At 35.9% G+C, this 17,953-nt stretch overlaps 1 protein-coding gene across 35 annotated transcripts in view; it reads right to left on the bottom strand.

Moving 5' to 3' along the window:
* Window positions 1-17,953, bottom strand: part of Mhc (myosin heavy chain) — a 51,189-nt gene that overhangs the window by 7,255 nt on the left and 25,981 nt on the right. For 15 of the 35 annotated variants that reach the window (XM_018449019.1, XM_018448949.1, XM_018449028.1 and 12 more), the window contains 8 exons: window positions 14,658-14,837; window positions 13,882-14,300; window positions 12,158-12,275; window positions 9,892-10,155; window positions 6,303-6,512; window positions 1,351-1,724; window positions 573-801; window positions 7-290 (listed from right to left, as the gene is read on the bottom strand). In XM_018449019.1, coding sequence (XP_018304521.1) covers window positions 7-290; window positions 573-801; window positions 1,351-1,724; window positions 6,303-6,512; window positions 9,892-10,155; window positions 12,158-12,275; window positions 13,882-14,300; window positions 14,658-14,837 — 2,078 coding nt within the window. Of the gene's footprint in view, window positions 1-6; window positions 291-572; window positions 802-1,350; window positions 1,725-6,302; window positions 6,513-9,891; window positions 10,156-11,262; window positions 11,381-12,157; window positions 12,276-13,032; window positions 13,151-13,881; window positions 14,301-14,657; window positions 14,838-16,982; window positions 17,154-17,953 lie in introns of all 35 variants that reach the window. The other 20 variants (XM_018449075.1, XM_018449108.1, XM_018449100.1 and 17 more) reach the window with 5 other exon arrangements.

The following is a 17,953-nucleotide window of genomic DNA, read 5'->3' on the forward strand; positions in this document are numbered from 1 at the left end:
ACTCACCTAGCCTTAAGTTTGTTGAGGGTATCAATTTGTTCACCCATCTCAGCCACGGCATCATTGTGCTTCTTGCGCAAGATGGCCAATGAGGATTCGTGTTGGATGTTGGCTTCCTCAAGATCCCTGCGGAGCTTGCTAAGCTCAGCCTCTCGCTTCTTGTTCAATTCAATCTGAGCGGAAGTGGCACCACCAGCCTCTTCTAAACGTTCACCAAGCTCCTCGAGTTCGCGGGCGAGATCGCTACGTTGCTTCTCGGCCTTGGCGCGTCCACCGCGTTCTGCTTCGATCTATAGAAAAAGAAAATACACATCATCGTTCCATCAGTTACAATATATAGTTGTTACGATATAAAATACAGAGTAATAAACACACTTTTATCATCGAATTCTGATTGACGTTTTTTGATCGATTCTGAAAACTTTTAGTCAATTTATTATTGATCAATTTGATAACTAAGACAAGAATGTTAATTTGAAAATAATTAATAGATTAAAATATTTCTTTCTTCCTTTTTCAGACTAAAAATTTTGGGAAGAATCAGTTTTCTTAATTTATTTTGTTATACACACCTCTTCCTCGAGTTCCTCGATGCGAGCCTGCAATTCCTTAATCTGCTTCTGTAGTTTACCGACTAAGGATTGTTCATCCTCAAGTTTGGCAGTTAGGGACGACAATTCCTTGTCTTTGCGTTGGATGGTTTGTTCTAGTTCCTTCTTGTTTCTCTCGAGATCGGCAACGGCTTCCTGCGTGAGCTTCAGGTCGCCTTCTACTTTCCTCTTCGCCTTTTCTACGTCGGCACTATAAATTTAAATTTAACATATTATCTAAGCATCCTCGCTATAATATTTTAATATGTATCTATGCAAGTATATTAGGTAATTATGTTATTAAAGTAACTATAATCTGTCTAAACATTACTACTTTTCTTAGTTCAATATTGAAAATTGGTGGTCAAATTCAAAATAGAGAACATTTCTGAATATTAATTTAAAATATGAAACATTTTCAATATTTACACAGCTGCAGTTAAAGATTTAACTGCATTAGTTAAATATTTAACTATTCATATAATTATCTACAAACGACAAGTAGGTAAATATTAAATATTTTGGGTACTAAACCATATATATTGGACGCAGTACCTTTATATAGAATTAATTTTTGGAAAAATTATATTAATTAGATTAATCTACTTTTAATTTATTTCTAACTCTCCTATCTAGGAAAAGAACTCAAGAAAAAATATCGAAGAATTCGAAAAAATATACATATAATTGAGTTGCTATGGTTATTAATCTTACATAATTAAACATTCAAATCTTAAATAATTAAATGCATTGACCTTACCGTGACTTCTTCTCACGCTCGAGAGAGTCCTCAAGCTCGTCAAGAGTCTGTTCGAGCTTGAGTTTGACTTTGTTGAGGTGGTTGACTTTGTCCTCGGCGGCCTGGAGCTCCTCACCAGTTTTCTGGTTGACTTCGCCCTGGTTCTTCTTCTCCTTATTGAGCTTATTGATGAGCTCGTCCTGGTGGGCGATTTCATCGTTTAGGTTTCTGATTTGATGGTCTTTTGTTGCCTTATCTTGCTCGGATTTTTGCAAGTTCAATTCGAGATCCTCGATATCTTTCTTCAAGCCAGATACTTCTTGCTCGAGTTTCTTTTTATTCTGGAAGAGATTGTTTCTCGCGTCCTCCTCTTCCTTGAATCTGTCGGTGAGATCCTATGCGAAAAATATTTGTATAAGTATCGGCGACGTTTCTTTGAATACGTAATAAAGCATAATAATCATCAAATTAATCTCGTATTTATTATTAATTATCACTAGTTAATAATAAATATTCATGAATTTTAATTATTCATTGATATTTTAAAATTGTAGTCATTAATACTTTGCATCTCTTATTTTACTCACTTTATTATTTAATATTATAACACTGTCAATTTTCTCGTTATTATATATATATGTATAAAATCTTTACTTTTATTATTTTTAATATTCTTTTTATTTTAATTTTTTTAATATTATTATCACATATGCGATATATTACTTCATTTATAATATTCAGCTGTGTTTATGATTGTCATAAGACATCTTTATCGTATTCCATGGACATTTTCGACTACGAACGATTTAAATTGTAGCTCAGTATTAGTTTAGCTTCTTTTTTAAGATGACATAATCTCTGAAACCTTGTTTGCAGAAAAGGTATTTGGGTCGATGACAGCACGTGGAATTTATCTCTCGCTGGAGTATCCTTTACCGTGCGCCAAGTCCCTCGTCGAGAATGTCGAACGCATCTCTCTTCCTCTCTGCACGGCCACGCGATTAATTGGCATTGACGCACAATTACGAGGCGGTCCACACGCACGGGCGCCTAATATTAGTTAATGCGGGGGCAAAGAATATTGGCACACAACATCTCGCCCGGCCGGCGCGATCAATCTCCTCGTTCATCACGTTTATCTCTTCATCGCGCGTTTCGTTTGGATTCGGCGACCTGGTCTATATTTGTCGACAGAAAAATTCGGAATTTCTGCCGGACTTTATATGGGAGTATTTTAGAAAATTTGACAAAGATACTTTGCGAGCAGAAAAAAGAGAAAGTCGTGCGAAACAGAAAAACAGAAAGATACAACGAAGTTAAAGTTAATCTTCTTATCAATCCATATTCAAAGGAAATTGAAATAAATGTTTCGAGAGAAAAATAAAAAGTCATTGTAATTAATAAAATGAAAATCCGATAAAAAGATTTTTCGAAAAGAAGGAAAGGAAGAAGAGAGAGAGAGAGAGAGAGAGAAACAAATATCTTAACGATATTAAAATCAAAATCATCTCTCTCTCTCTCTCTCTCTCTCTCTGTCCTAAGAAAATTTAATCCAGTGCAGCGGGATCATATCTCGAGCAGGTGGAAGACGAGGTGGAAAAATTGGTGGTGACAGCGAAGAAACAACATGGTCTCGTCGGCGATGATGAAGAGGCCACGAAGGAGATACGGCTGTATGACTATGACGCATGCATGCACGCGAAATATGATGGCATATAAATACACCCTACACCTGTTACCTCCTTCGTTTTCTCTCGCCTCCACTCCAGCGAGCTTAAAACCGCCGCCCACTTTTAATAACCTGGAATCTGGGATCTGCTAAATTTGTTGCCGTTGCCCTCTCTCGCTCTTTTGCGCTCTCTCTCTCTCTCTCTCTCTCTTACTGTCTCTTTCTTTTTCTCCCTTTTGGTCTCTTCCCTTCTTCCTTCTTCCTACACCGCCTGACCATAAATGGTGACGTTTAATGTCGAAGTCAACCGCAGTCTTCCGGTTGCCTTTAATCGCGAAAGGATCTTCCTCGACACCGAACGAGCCAATCGCGATGCACTCGATGCGAAAGCTTTTAATAGGCGCACCTCACGATCGCGATATTAACTCATTTAACGAGCTAAAAGCCGCTCTTGATGACTACAGCGATTTGGTGAAATTAGAGATAAATGGAAGACATGAAAATTTTAATTGAGGCAGTTACGGTAATAATGATCAAAAGTGTGTAAGTGAAAGGGAAAAGTGAAATAGAAATCAGATGAAACAAAAGTTGAATTAAGCAAGATTAATTATAAATAAGTAAAAAATATTTATTAGCTAAAAAAGAGCTCGATATGATTGATAAATGAAATAAATTATTCAGTATAAGTATTTAATATTATATATACTTCACTCGATTTTTGTCTAATAATTTATAATTTAATCTGCAAAGTGATTTAAAGATGCAGTTTACTTTATCGATATATCGCAGTTTTACTTTATTGATATATCGTCTTTCATATTCCAATCAACAACCTGTTAATTTAGAATCCATTTTGTTTATTTAATAAATATTTTTTTAATTCTTTAATATATAACATGTTTTATTTAATCATCGTTTCCAATTCCATCAAGAGTATCAAGTTGCTTGTTGGAGAACAAGGAATAGTAAACGTTACGAGCAATGGTCAGAGAGAGTCATGATGACAAGCAATGACAAGTAGCCTCGGTTTTGAGAGGATGTTTAAAAGGTACCGATAAAAATAGTCAGTCTGGAATCCAGTCTGAAAAGAAAGAGAGAGGTAGAAAGAGACAGAGAAAATTTGGAATTCTAGTCGCGATCACGACTCGTCTATTTTCTGCGAGCGTGACGCCTTCGAGAAGTTATTACCATTGCTTTTTCTCCAGTGAGTATTTCTGCGCGCGCTTAACAACCGGATAAAAATACTAGTGTTCAACATGCTGATGCGATCGTCCAGAATTTCGGATTCTTCTGGTGAGTATTTACGATCAAGGGAAACCATTGTGAGAAATGATCGCATAGAGCGAGTGCAAAGAAATTTTGAGGACTTCGTAAATTTCGAAACATATGTTAGAATTGTTACAAAAAGAAGCGGCTTTAAAATGATCACAAATAAAAAAACGATGATTACAAAATTATCAATGGATACTTTACCTGCAGAGATTGAGTTGATTATTTTATTAGAAAATGGGCTTTAATTGTACAAAGAAGATTTTATCGTAAATATGCCATCGAAAAAAATTCATAATAAAAATTGTATTAATAATAATGTAGCAGCTATTGTTTTTGATACAATTAATTATGATGAATCACACTCAAAGTTGATAATTACAAGAAATTTATAATCCTTTAGTTGGACCTAGCTGCTATTTTTTCTTTTTATAACAATTTTTGGAAAAAGATCTTAAAAATATCGTTAAAAAAATGTATCCGTTAAATCTGTAAATTAAAATCGTTCGTTATTAATTTTTATTTGGAGGATATGCTTCTCCTCGAAGGAGCAAGAGAAAATATTCCGAGAAGCAACGTGCGGCTGGAGTCACTCGGAGAACATCTGCGGATGACGTTAAATCAGGAAAAGATGTAACAAGGTTGCGCGAAACGTATGCACAGGGTGTGCACCGTAATTTTAGCAGCACGATATGACCGAATATATAAGCGTCGACCGCGTAACCAGATGAGTTGTCGTCCGCGCCACACACTCGGCTTGAAGAAAAATAGCGCGTCTGACTAATTCCACGACTTCGCTACTTTGTCGCGCTCGCGAGCTTGCGAAATCACGCGTCGCGCGTAATTCGAGCCGCGATTTAAATCACGTAAACGTCCCTCCTCCCGCCGACAGTTAATATCACCCTGACTGAAATCGCATTCCTTCTTTTCTTTTCGCGACAAATCTCTCTCGCTGTCAAAAAATAGGAATCCGCCAGCGATTTGCGATGATGTGACACGGTATAATTTTAATGAGCAGAATGAGAAAGGATTCAATCCAAATTTTTAAAATTTTTCTCTAAACGAAGAATTATTTTAGAATTATGATGTAAATTTATTTATTTGTGGTATTTATTTTAATGTTAATTTTCAAAAATGGTTCTGTTTTATTATCTCTTTTCATATATTACTAAATTATTATATTACTAGATTGATGTATTGAAACCTAATATACGTTTTGATTAAATTTAGAAGGTTAGTCAAGCATGATTAATAAACGTTACCGGCGAATTATATATATAATTATGAGTGATGATGCTAATTATATGGCTTCTCGCCCTTCGACATCGATTCGCGCGCGGCTTGCGCCACTGTGCTAATTATGCCGCTAATTATATTACTTTCTGCCCTTCACGGTTGACTGACTCGCATCTTGCGCCAAATAGTCGAAAATGATTTCATATCATGATTTTTATAAGGATTTTTATGATGATAACTCGTGCATCTTGGTGAATAAGTCTTTCAATATTAGCATCAGATTTTAACTCATATAATTATATGATTTTGCATTTAATGTTAATAAAAGTAAAATTATTATCATTATTTTTATTAATATTTAACAATATAATCCCTTTTGAGTATATTTAGAAAATGCATATTATCATAGATTCAATTGGCTGTCGAAGATTACACAATAGACAATTAAATAAACTAAAAATATCGTAAAAAAATCACGCGATTTGAAATCTGAAACTTTTATATTCCGAAACTTTTTAATTTAGATGTAAAGTTTCTTTCAAACCTCGATATAAATTAAAATTTTATACAAAAAGCAAATTTTCAATATAAAAATTCAATACTAATCTTAATTTTGTAAAAAAAAATTCTAAATTTGCAATAATTGAAACTATTAAGATTTAGCAGAAAAGGTGTCTGAACTCACGACAGCTTAGTACTAATAAATTCCAATAGTGATAATTCTTAAGGTTTGATCAATAATACTGTCGTTGAAAAAATTTTTTATTAAAAAAAAAATCGTGCTGTATGCAGTTCTTACCTGAAGCTGTGATTCGAGGTCAGCCTTCTGTGCGGCTAATTTCAAGGATTTCTCCTGGTACTCGGAGAGCGAGCCCTTCTCACCCTCCAACTGGCGTAGCAAGTTGGTCTTTTCGGTGAGGAGCTTGGAATTCATATCTTCTAGCTCCTTGCGTAGCTTCTCTTCCTTCTCGAAGGCCTCCTGCGCCTTCCTGGCTTTCTCTTCCAGCGCCTGCAACGAAGCCATTTCACCTTCGATCTTGCCGCCGTTCACCAGCGGGATCGGATTCTCGATCAGCACCGTGTCGCCCATTATTGATCACCCTCGAAGAAAAATCGAAGAATACACGCGCGAGTACACTTGATTTCGATTCCTTTTTCTCGTATAAGTACCGGGGATTTTCACCGAGAGAGAGAGAGAGAGAGAGAGAAGGGCGCTCCCCGGGAAGAATCGATCGATCGAACGAAGGTACGGACGTCGCGAGAAGCCTCTTTATGGAAATCGATCGCTCGATAATCGCTCGAAGACGGAAGAAACAGCGTGCGGGACTTGGGGGTACGACCGGTCCCTACTTACGTCTCGAAGATATCGAAAAGAGAGGCTTGAACATTCGCGTGAATATGTGTGGGTATACGAGGTCGAGACTTCTCCCTCTTTGTTCGTCGGGCGGGTTCGCGTAGTTTCGAAGGGGTCGGCGCGAGGTCGCGGGTCCAACTGGTCTCGGATTCGGTTGAAGCCCAACTTTTCTACCCGTGCCCGTGGTCCCTCACCGTGCCCGTTTCCGGTAGCCAGTAAGGAGCGAGCCACGACGATCTTGATCGTGGGCGTCCCCACTCCAGTGGCGCCTCGCCACTGTACGTGTAAAAATATTTATAACCGATCCGATACTACATTTCAGGAGGGTGAGAGCAGGGAAGGCAAGGAACAGCTTATGTCTGCGGAGGGGGGATCAGTCTTGGACGAAATTAGAAGCGATCCGGAAGGGTTGCCCTCTCTCTCTCTCCCTCTTTCTCTCTCTCCAGCCATCACCCCCTTTTTAGCGGCTCCAGAAGGTGTAAAGTAGATAAGTGGATCGCAAAGAGATCCGCTCAAGTGAACAAGTGAAATTTCTGTGCATTGGAGCGGACTAAGAGGTTTCAACAATGCGAATTAGAAATGTTTTTGAATTTGTAATAATGTGCTCTTATTTTTTCTTCTGAATGTGTAATTTTTTAATTAGATTTTATATTATAGTGTAAATATTATATTTAAACTGAAAGTTTTATTTTTGGAAAGATGTAACAGTAACGGAAATTTTGTTATTTTTATCACAAATAATATGTGAACTGATGTATTTATAAAAATAGAGACTCAATTTAAATTAAACTATTAAAATTATAATTGAAAAAATATAGAAGAAATAAAATTATTAAAAAAAAATATATTAAAAGATTAAAAATAAATTTAAAATAAATTAAGAAAATAAAATTATTTAACAAGATTTTAAATTGCGATACTATAAATTTAATGATATATAAATCAATTATTAATAATGATAGTCGACTAGACAAAACTAACTCTTATTGCTTAATAAAAGTTTAAAAAGAGTTAAAGAAATTTGAAATTGATATTAAATTTCTTCATGAAATTTTCGAGCCAAATTTTGAACAAAATATTAAATTTCGCTGCTACATATCGAATTAATGATTCACTGTAGAATCAGCAGTTAAGTGTCAGTAACATGACGTAAAAACGACTAGATAAAATTAGAAGCGTCGACATTCCGAAGGAGACAGACCGCGATTCGAAAAATACGAGGACCATGTCTCCTAAGTGTCTGTGAAGGACGAATAATTGTATGATCCTTTTCAAAAGAGAGCCGAGTCTATTAATAAAAAACCGTTTCGGTAACATGATCGAACGTTGATTCACCGGTTGCCTTTATTATGTTTCTAATTTGGGACACCAGAGCAGTATCAGTGAACTGGAGAACGGGAACGTGTATGGATTCCCCTAATCCTCGTTAATTCGGGTTATAGAGTCGAAAATATATAGATAGTTCGAGAGCGGAGGGGGGAGGGTCACACATAGGAGGTTGACAGAATTAGAAGCGTCGACGTTCCAAAAGGGTCGACCGACACTTCTTTCCAGATTTTCCGAAATTAAGTGAAACCCTTTGCTACTAATATTAATTTAATAAAACTTGCTTTTCTATAAAGAATATATGAAAAAGTGGTCAATTTGCGAAACAACAATAAAATTAAACTTAATGAAAAAATTCAAGAAGATAAACTCATATGATGAATTTTGTAATTCCATTAAAGAAATATAAATTTAAACATTTAATGCTAGAATTAATTTGCATTCTTGTTAATTCGATCAAATTTTCTTTGATCCAAATCTGACAAATATATGAATAAGCCAAAGATGTATAAGATGATAATTTTGGTGGATTTAAATTGAATAAATAAATCTGTGTTTAGAGACAAATATATGATGCATTCAAGTTACGAAAGTATTATGAGAACAGAAAAAATATATCGAAAAGTTGATTTCGAGAAAATTTCGAATTGAAGCTGGTCGAGTTTATGCGTGAACAAGCCGCGAAAACCTGAAGACCATGCGGTGGATAAATAAACGTGTGCGTCTGGAAACTGGAGCCGTTATGGTCCGAGCAAAAGAAGAAACAAATTCCGCTGGCGATTTCGAGCGAACGATACGGTTAAGCACGAAGTCCAGGCCGTAAATCACCGTCAAATCGGAGCTTTATTTTGCCAAGTTTCTGCGGCCTTTCGGGAGCTTTCGGTTTTCGCGGAATAAATATTTCGATTTTGCAACGCTCGTTTCTTTCTCTGAAGTAACAAGTGATAACAATCATAATCTGTTATTTTGAGTCAAAGATTCCTTTGAGAAGTACAATTCAATCCTCAGAGATATTAATTGAAGAATTCAGAGAAGATAAAATTTACAGAAGCATCGTAATCTATAAAATTCACTTGAAGTGCAAAGTGTGAACCTGGAACTATTCTAAAGTGAATCTTATAAATTACAAAAAAAACAAAATTTAATAATATTTAATTTATATATATAAAAATCAAGATGTAATTAAAAGCTTTAGCACATAAAATAAAACCAGCATTTCTGCTTTGAACTGTTTAATTGAAATGTATGGGAAATACTAAAATATTTACTTTCTTCGCCGTAATCAATTCGCAGGGTGCTGATCGAGAAACGTACTTCATTCCCTTAAAACTTAAAATAGAAAGATAAATTTTGCCGATAATATATCTACAAAACATACCAAATTTGTCAAAAATACATCATAATTACTCTATTACATAAACAATTCAAAAATAGGAAAAAAAATTTATCTTAAGAGTTTCGTCAGTGTATTTTTTATATAAAAACAATTATAATTCTTTCAACAATTAGATTAATTTTAAAATTTAAAACTTTTGAATTTAAACAAATAATTTAATAAAAGTCAAATAGAAAAACAATAGTAATTGAAAAAAATTGCAACAATTTGAACGGAAGATCGACTTATTGAATTAATTATATAGATAATTTGTTTTTAAAATATTTTTAAGTAAAATGATTTGTCGAATCGGGATCTCGAAGAGATACTCACGGCCATCTCGTCCTCGATGCGAGTGACGTTGAGTAGAGGCTTGATCTTCTGCCACAACTTCCACCAAGGCCAGGTGCGGAGTTGGAGATATTTCCTCAAGTTCCTCTGGACGACTACAAGAGCCAAACGTTGTTCCTGGAGTTTCTTATAATCTTTACGGGACAGGTAACCCCTGATGTAAGCTTGCATCCAAGATACGATCTTGCTAAGACGCTCGTCGCGAAGCTCTTCCATCTGACCCAAGACTCCAGCACGGAAGAATACCTATTTTTCCAGAAGCAAAGAGGAAATGAAACATTGAAAAAATTCACTCTTATAACGGACCTAGTAAGATGCACCTCGATCATCGAACGTGATAATAAAATTTATGTAGACTGATTCATAATTTTCAGCATTCAAAGAAATGTAATTAATTTGAAGATATCCAAAGAAAGATAATACGAATAATTAAAAGATTTTCAAAAGTATATGTAATTAATAATTTAACTCTCTATAAATGCTTTAATTTTTATTTAATTTACGGTATCACTGGAAGATAATCGTAGTACATCGCATCAACTTCTATAAACTGGCCTTCCATGCCGCTTTTAGCTTGGAAAGAGGATCGTTATTCGACGAGAGGAAGTAGATAGAAATTGCCTCACGCTTCTTGAGGGATTACACCACGCTGAAAATTGATTTGGCAAAGGTATCCTTTGTTAGCGTAACTGATGATAGCTTGTCATTAATTTGCTCGAAGGCTGTAAACAGTTAATCGCCAAAGCCACGCGGTTGTTAAACTGACACTCTTCGATGTTTAATGGCCAACATTTTCGTATGACTGCTCAAAGATCATAAATATATAAATATATAAACAGTGTGTTGCACATATTGGAAAATGTATTACAGAATATTCCAAGACTCCAGACTCCCGGAAGTTTTGAGTCTTAAAATCTATTCCTGCTTCGATCTTTGAGTTTATGCTTTCATCATTTAAACATATATTTTTGAAATTTATCAAAGATTGTTCGAAAACTTAAATATTTAATTTTCTTTGTCTATATCTTGATGTTGGCGAATAAATCATCGATGCTGTAAGAACAATTCGAAAGTTCTTGAAACATCTACAGGATATTCGATGTTTTATATCTTGCGGACGTTTTCAAGGTCTTTCGTGCTGTCAATGATAAATCTGCATTTTAAAACTTTTAGAATGAATCTCACTCTGAAGAGTGAAATCTCATTTTTAAAGATTAAAAATTGAGCCGCTCTTTTTCAAGACTGGTTCAATTTTTACTCTTTAGAGATTCCATTCCAAAAAATTTAGAGAGTGCGATAGCGTTTGCGCGTCGTGATACTATCACAACGTGGACCACAGTAGGTGTCCGATACCTTGGTGTGACCCATGCGGTATTGATCACTCTCCAGATTGATCGAGTCCAGGATGATCTGGGTAGCCTTTTGCGGCTCACAAGGTTCTTGCACAGCATTGGCGCACAGAATTTTGTATCTGCATTCGTGGCCGACCGCACCGTCAAGTTTGGTTTTGCGGTTCGATGTGTTTGATGGTGATACATATTGGTATTTGACGATGTGTGTGTATCACAAAACAGACAGAAACAAAATCACCACGCCAGGTTAGAGGTTGTCGTATTATTACTTCTCGTTGCTGTAGAATCGAGAATATATCGGAGGGCGGAAAGTGAGGGAGATTCAAAGGGTAACAAATATCCTTCAAGGATACTTTGATTGGGGAGATCCACTTCATGTCGATCTCGAACAAAGTAAGACGTTCAGTTAAAGCGCGAGATCTTCGAAGAATAACTTTGCTACTAAGAATTCATTAAATTTCTACAAGAAATCGATAACTTAACAGAAAAAGAATTATAAGTAGCATTGTAAGATCAACAATTTTCATTAAAAATTAAAAAGATGATAGTGCTGTTAATTCTCTCGAATATTCACGCTTAAAGACGTATCATCCTTATCTTTATCTTTACTTATGTCTACTACCCAGTCACTAAGGGGCATCGACGTGTCAAGATTCAAATACACCAATGATAATAAACGGACAGAGTCATTTACGGTCGACGATGTTCAAGTGAAACCACCACTAAATCATTAACAATAATTCTTTACGGTGAAAAGAGTTTAAAAAATCTCAAATTAAGGAAATGGTTTCAATCGTTAAGCATCGTTGATCGCATTCAAAGCCGCACTGCGAGATCATCGTCGGCTGGGGCCAGATCGAAAGTTGGGGAAAGGGGGAAAAGGGGATAAAACGTGCCTTGGTGTGTCCAAGACGGTACGTATCAGCGTCGAGACCGGTAGAGTCCAGAATAGCCGCGGCCGCGTCCTTGGGCTCCTTCGCCTTGTCGACTGCCGCGGGCGCCAGGATCTTGTACCTAAAGGGGTATCGGGATACACGGGGCGGGGGCAAACGTGCAAATTAATTAACACAAGGGTTCTAGATACGAATTTCCGTAGATTTATACTCCGTCGTGTCATCCCCCGATCGGCCCTCGTTCCTCCTTGAGATCACTAAATCACGATTTTTAAAGGGAAAATCGGGATTCATTTCATATAGGTATGTACGTGTAACACTGTTCGAGGACTTGATCTTCTAATCTAATCGGGTATTTAAAAAAAGGCTAACAAATTCGGACATCTGGTTAGATTTTTTAACTGTTCTTACGAGACGAATTCACGGGGCAGGCAAAACTAAATGGCATTCGAATATGTACGTTGCATTCAATGAGATCGAGGGGCGACGTGCTGAATTTATAGAGCAAGATTCCATCGTGGATCGTCCTTAAGTTTCGCTGATTTATAAAAACAACTTCAAATTAATTAAGAATCATCCGTTTAATTATCATCAAATACGTGAGCTCGTAATATTAATAATAAAAATATACAGATAGAAACAAAATAAAAATTTAATAGTTTATTTCGCATTGATACTTAATATTTTATCACGCTATAAATATCGAAAGAATATTTTTTGTCGCGATTTCAGAACGTGGATCTTTGGACCATCCACGTGGAAAAATTTGTCTCTAATTCTTCGAACATGGGATGTGAAAAGTGACTAATCCACTAATTTAGAAATAACGAAGTGGTAGAATTGTCAAAACCATTTTTATCGAGGGTACGTCAACTAGCCTTAGTGTGACCAATCCTATAGCTGTCCGGATCAAGAGCGATCTCTTCGAAGCACTTAGCCGCGGCAACCTTGGGTTCGCTCTGCGCGGCCATTGCGGCCGGCGCTAGGATCATGTAACTACACGGTACACAACATAAATTCGGTTACTATATGCGTTAAATTCGAGGATAATAATCCTTCATGATGCTCCTGATTTCGCGCAAAAAACAGATTGGAAAGTTATGTCCTTTATCATAGAAATGTTAAATTATAAAAAATATATACAGAAGAAATTAGGGGATAAGAAGATTATCTTTTTAAATTCTTTCCGAAAAATTATTCTAATTCCGTAGCATTTTGAAATCTATCGTTTCCAACTGACTCCCGTAATTAATACGAAACGAAGAAACTAATGTAATTAAATAATCACATTAAAGTTATCACTAATTAAAATATAGTTAAATAATATAGTGATTAGAAAAATCCGCCATGTCGATTATGTTTAAAGAGATATAATAATAATTTGGTATAATTATAAAAATTAAATTTAAAACAATAAAAACTTAATAATAATTTTAATTGGCTAATGAACTCAAAAAATATCGACATAGCAGATTTATAAAATATATAAATTATTGTGAAGAATCGAAGAAATATAGATAATTTTTAATTTCTAAAAAAAGTAAAACTTTAGATCATAAATACTTCTATCTTCCAAACATTAGAAAGTTTTTAAAAAAATCTGACGACATGGAAACATATCATCATATTTATGTACACTTAGAAAAGACTTAATTCCTCGAGCCATTGAACTTTTCGAGTTTCCACAAAATAATCAATCGCAGATAAAAGATAAGGAGGATTCTTACCGTAGCTTGAAATCAGGATACACCATTCTGTTGGGGAAACCTTTACGACAGATACGGATGCCTTCAAGCACACCGTTACAGGTGAGCTGATGCATAACCAGATGAGAGTCAATCACACCCGGCTGCTTCAACTCGTTGGGGATGATGCAACGGACAAAGTGAGGCTGGGTGGCACGCAAAGTGGTCATCAGGTTGTTCAACTGCTCCTTATAAGAGGACGATACAGTGGAGAAGCCACCACCCTTCTTGCCACGTCCGCCCTTGGCACCGCCGCCGCCGCCAGCATCACCGGACTGACCGGGATGATCAGCGAAGATCTCCACCAGTAATTTGTTAGAGGATTTCTTAAACTGATCGACCACCGTGTCGTTCAGCGGATCCTTGTTCTTCTCTAGCCAACCAGTGATGTTGTATGGTACCTGAAGCCCAAAGAAACTTTCAATTTCATCTTTTCTTTATAAAATAGAGAATCTATATGTCTTCGAACTTCCATGACGATAAGTAAAATCGATAAATAAAATTATCGAAGAATCAAACTGTTTCTTAAAGCTATGTAGAATTAATTTCTTGCAAAGATATTAGCCTTTTTTTAAAACACTATAACTGTTAATTTTCTTTGTATGAAGTAATATCTTAACGTTATATTTTTAAAAATACAATTAATACCATTTTCTTTTAGCAAAAAATTAACTCCAACTTTTTTAAGAATGAGGTGGTGCATGAATTTTTTTTAAGTTAGATCATATTTTATATAAAGTAAAATAAAAAATTCATACATTGCCAGCATAATGGCCGATAGCGAAGTGGGCCGCTTGCTGGCCCGGCTTGGGCGGCTTTGGCTTCAGATAGTTGGGACTCTTGCCGAGATGGTTGTTGTTCAGTTTCTCCTCGAAGGTCTTATCGGTGGCCTTGGGGAACATAGACTCTTCCTCAAGAATGGAGAGGATACCCATAGGCTGTGTTGGGAAAAAAATACAAAGAAACCCATCAGAATCTGTTACATCTCGAAAGATTTCGCATTTTCCAAGAGTAGCGTTATGCAAATAATGTCTTCTTCTTTCTCACCGTTAATTATGTGAACATATTTCTGTTAAATCGCGATTGATTCTTAGCGCCAAAGTTCTACTAATAAAAGAAAAGAAATGGAGGCGTTCTCATTATGCGAAACGTTTGCGAAAGTGTCTGCAAAATATTTTCGCGTATAGCAAACTTCGTTAGTGCCTCAACTTTTACTGAAAACGCTAAACACTTTCTCTCTTTGATGATATACTTTGTTATCTACTCGATACTGTAACATTAATGTACCTTTACTTTTGCGACGGTTAATTAATTATATATTATACTCTCGAGCGTGTAATACATTAATAATTAATCTTGCATATTACGTAAGAGGAAAACCCCAACGCTACTCTTAGTAATGTGCGTTATCTATAATTCTACAGGATAGATTTATCAAATAGATGTTTCGGCAATGATAATTGCACCTTAATAGATGCTTAATTTTCTTTTCAAATAAAATAAAATTGTAATATTATTTATGACTCTCTCTCTCCAAGAATAAATCTAATACAAATAGAAAAGTACTATATTTAGTTCTCTCTTCCACTTTCATTGTAGTTCATACTTGATTTTCGCATTAAAGAAGAGGAAATCCAAAACCAAAATGTTTGCGTTTACTTTAACTTCATTTAGTGAATACCTACATCCTAATTGTTAGAAATTTGTCTCTATTGTGTTAGGAATATATAATTTACTCACTGTAGAGGTTCACATAGACATTTTACTTATATTAAATTAATTTTCTTTGTATTGCAAAATTTTATATTTTGAAAGTGCAATCATCATTTCCTATATATCAATCTTTTCATTCATTATACATAAGCTACAACGATATACATGATATTTCGGGTCCATCGCGTAAATTTTCAATCATAAACGCCAAAATTCTATTCAAAAGAAAAATCAACATTTTATACAGAAAGACTATAATTGTAACAGCCTTTGTTCAAAAAGAGAATTTATTTAAATGTGAAAAATACAGGAATTTGACTTGCACAATTTATTTAAAACACTCGTTAATTTTGAATTACTACTCAGCTTTAAACAAAATATTAAAGTGATAAGTCTTTGAATATAAAAAATAATTCTGAAGTTAACGAAGGATCCGCGAACGAAATTTTACACGCTAGACCCATGGCATGTAATGAAGTACATACATAATTATTATACACACATAGGTGAGAAAGTACAAAATGGCAGGAGACACACAATATTGGCAATACAACAATGGGCAAGCTAAATTCAAGCGCGAATTGATGCATTACTGGATCATAGTCGAGTGATCCATAATACTGAATCCGTGTCCTGCGCGGACCCATCGTTTTACCTTCTCGATCAGATTGATCGTTGGTTCCAAATCCATGCCGAAATCGATGAAGGTCCACACGATACCTTCACGCTCGTACTCTTCCTGCTCGAGCACAAACATGTGGTGATTGAAGTACTGCTGTAGCTTCTCGTTGGTGAAGTTGATGCAGAGCTGCTCGAAGCCGTTGTACTGCATACGTTCATGCACCACGATGCACACAGGCACACAGCGAAGAGACAGAGAGAGAAAGAGGAGAGAGCGAGAGAAAAAGAAAGAGAGAAAACAGTGAAGAAAACGGGACGCGATTGATAGGACACCATCCATGTCCAGTCGGTTGGTCCTTTGATCTTTCGATCGGTTGGAACTTCTCGCGACGTAATCGAAGGCGGCATTTATAATCATTTGAGTAAATCGATCAGAGAGAGTTCAAAGAAAACAAAAATTTATTTCATTATCTTGACTTGAGATAATTAAATATCAATAATATAAATTCCATCGCGTAGACGAATTGCATCACCTTTCAATTGACGTGGCGAGAGGCAAAAAAAAAAAGATAATGCTGAGTGAAAGTGTGACGGTAGGTAATAGTGTTAGTGTTCGATCGAGCAGATAGACAAAACAGGAACACATTCAGCGTATATATCTCGAGCGTGTATATGCTATTCAGAGAAATTTCCGAGTCTTCTTGGCGATCGGGATCGCGATCTGTCGATCTGCCTCGGCCGGGTGATACCTTTTCGATCAAATCGATAGTCTGCTGGAGATCCATGCCGAAGTCAATAAATGTCCATTCAATTCCCTCACGCTTGTACTCCTCTTGCTCGAGGATGAACATGTGGTGGTTGAAGAACTGCTGCAACTTCTCGTTGGTGAAATTGATGCACAGCTGCTCGAAACTGTTGAACTGCTCGACCGAGTAGCGCAGCGGAGTGGACGGGGGCCCATGCGAACGGGGGGTTTAAGCGAAGAACAGAGAAAAAAGAAACAAGGGGGAACAGCCGTCATTAATGCTGCCTGATGACTCGAAAGGAAAACGCTCGACCGATGACTTCGATCCGTAACTTTCATCGTTCGATTCCGGGACTAGGGCGAAAGGGATGGATCGGGGTCGAGAGGGTGTCAATAGGGTGCACTCAATGTGCCCTTGGGGATTTATTCTTGTACATGCGATGAACTCGAAAAATTTTGAAAAACTAAAATAATTAAATTTCAATTACATCTAAATAATTAAATTTAGATAATTATACCGAATTAAGTCCCAATATTGACACGGTTTAAATAAAAGTAGATGACTATGCTTTTCAAGTTCGTCGCATGGATTCAAAGACACTCGCTTGTGCCGTTATGTGGTAAATTAAAAATCATGATGAACACTAACAGTTCATTGTTGTGTTACATCAATATGTTAGTTTATCCAAATAGAATTTATTAAGTGGATAAACTTTCAATGTAAGTTTCTAAGTAAGGGACAGACACTCAATGTGTTTTTGTATACGTGGGGCAGGAGCAAGGTGTATAATTGTCAGATCATTATTTATTATTAATTGACGACTCATCATCGCTTTTCGAACGAATTAATTTCTCGTTAATTTTAGCCTTATATAATTATTAATATTCTATATAATTATTATTACTAATTATTTCATATCTGATTTTTATTCTAAGACTCGTTGATTAATGTCACGCTGAACGGTGTATTTTTTA

Source organism: Mycetomoellerius zeteki, unplaced genomic scaffold (genome assembly GCF_001594055.1).
Source record: "Mycetomoellerius zeteki isolate Tzet28-1 unplaced genomic scaffold, Tzet1.0 scaffold106, whole genome shotgun sequence".
NCBI classification, from domain to species: Eukaryota; Metazoa; Arthropoda; class Insecta; order Hymenoptera; family Formicidae; genus Mycetomoellerius; species Mycetomoellerius zeteki.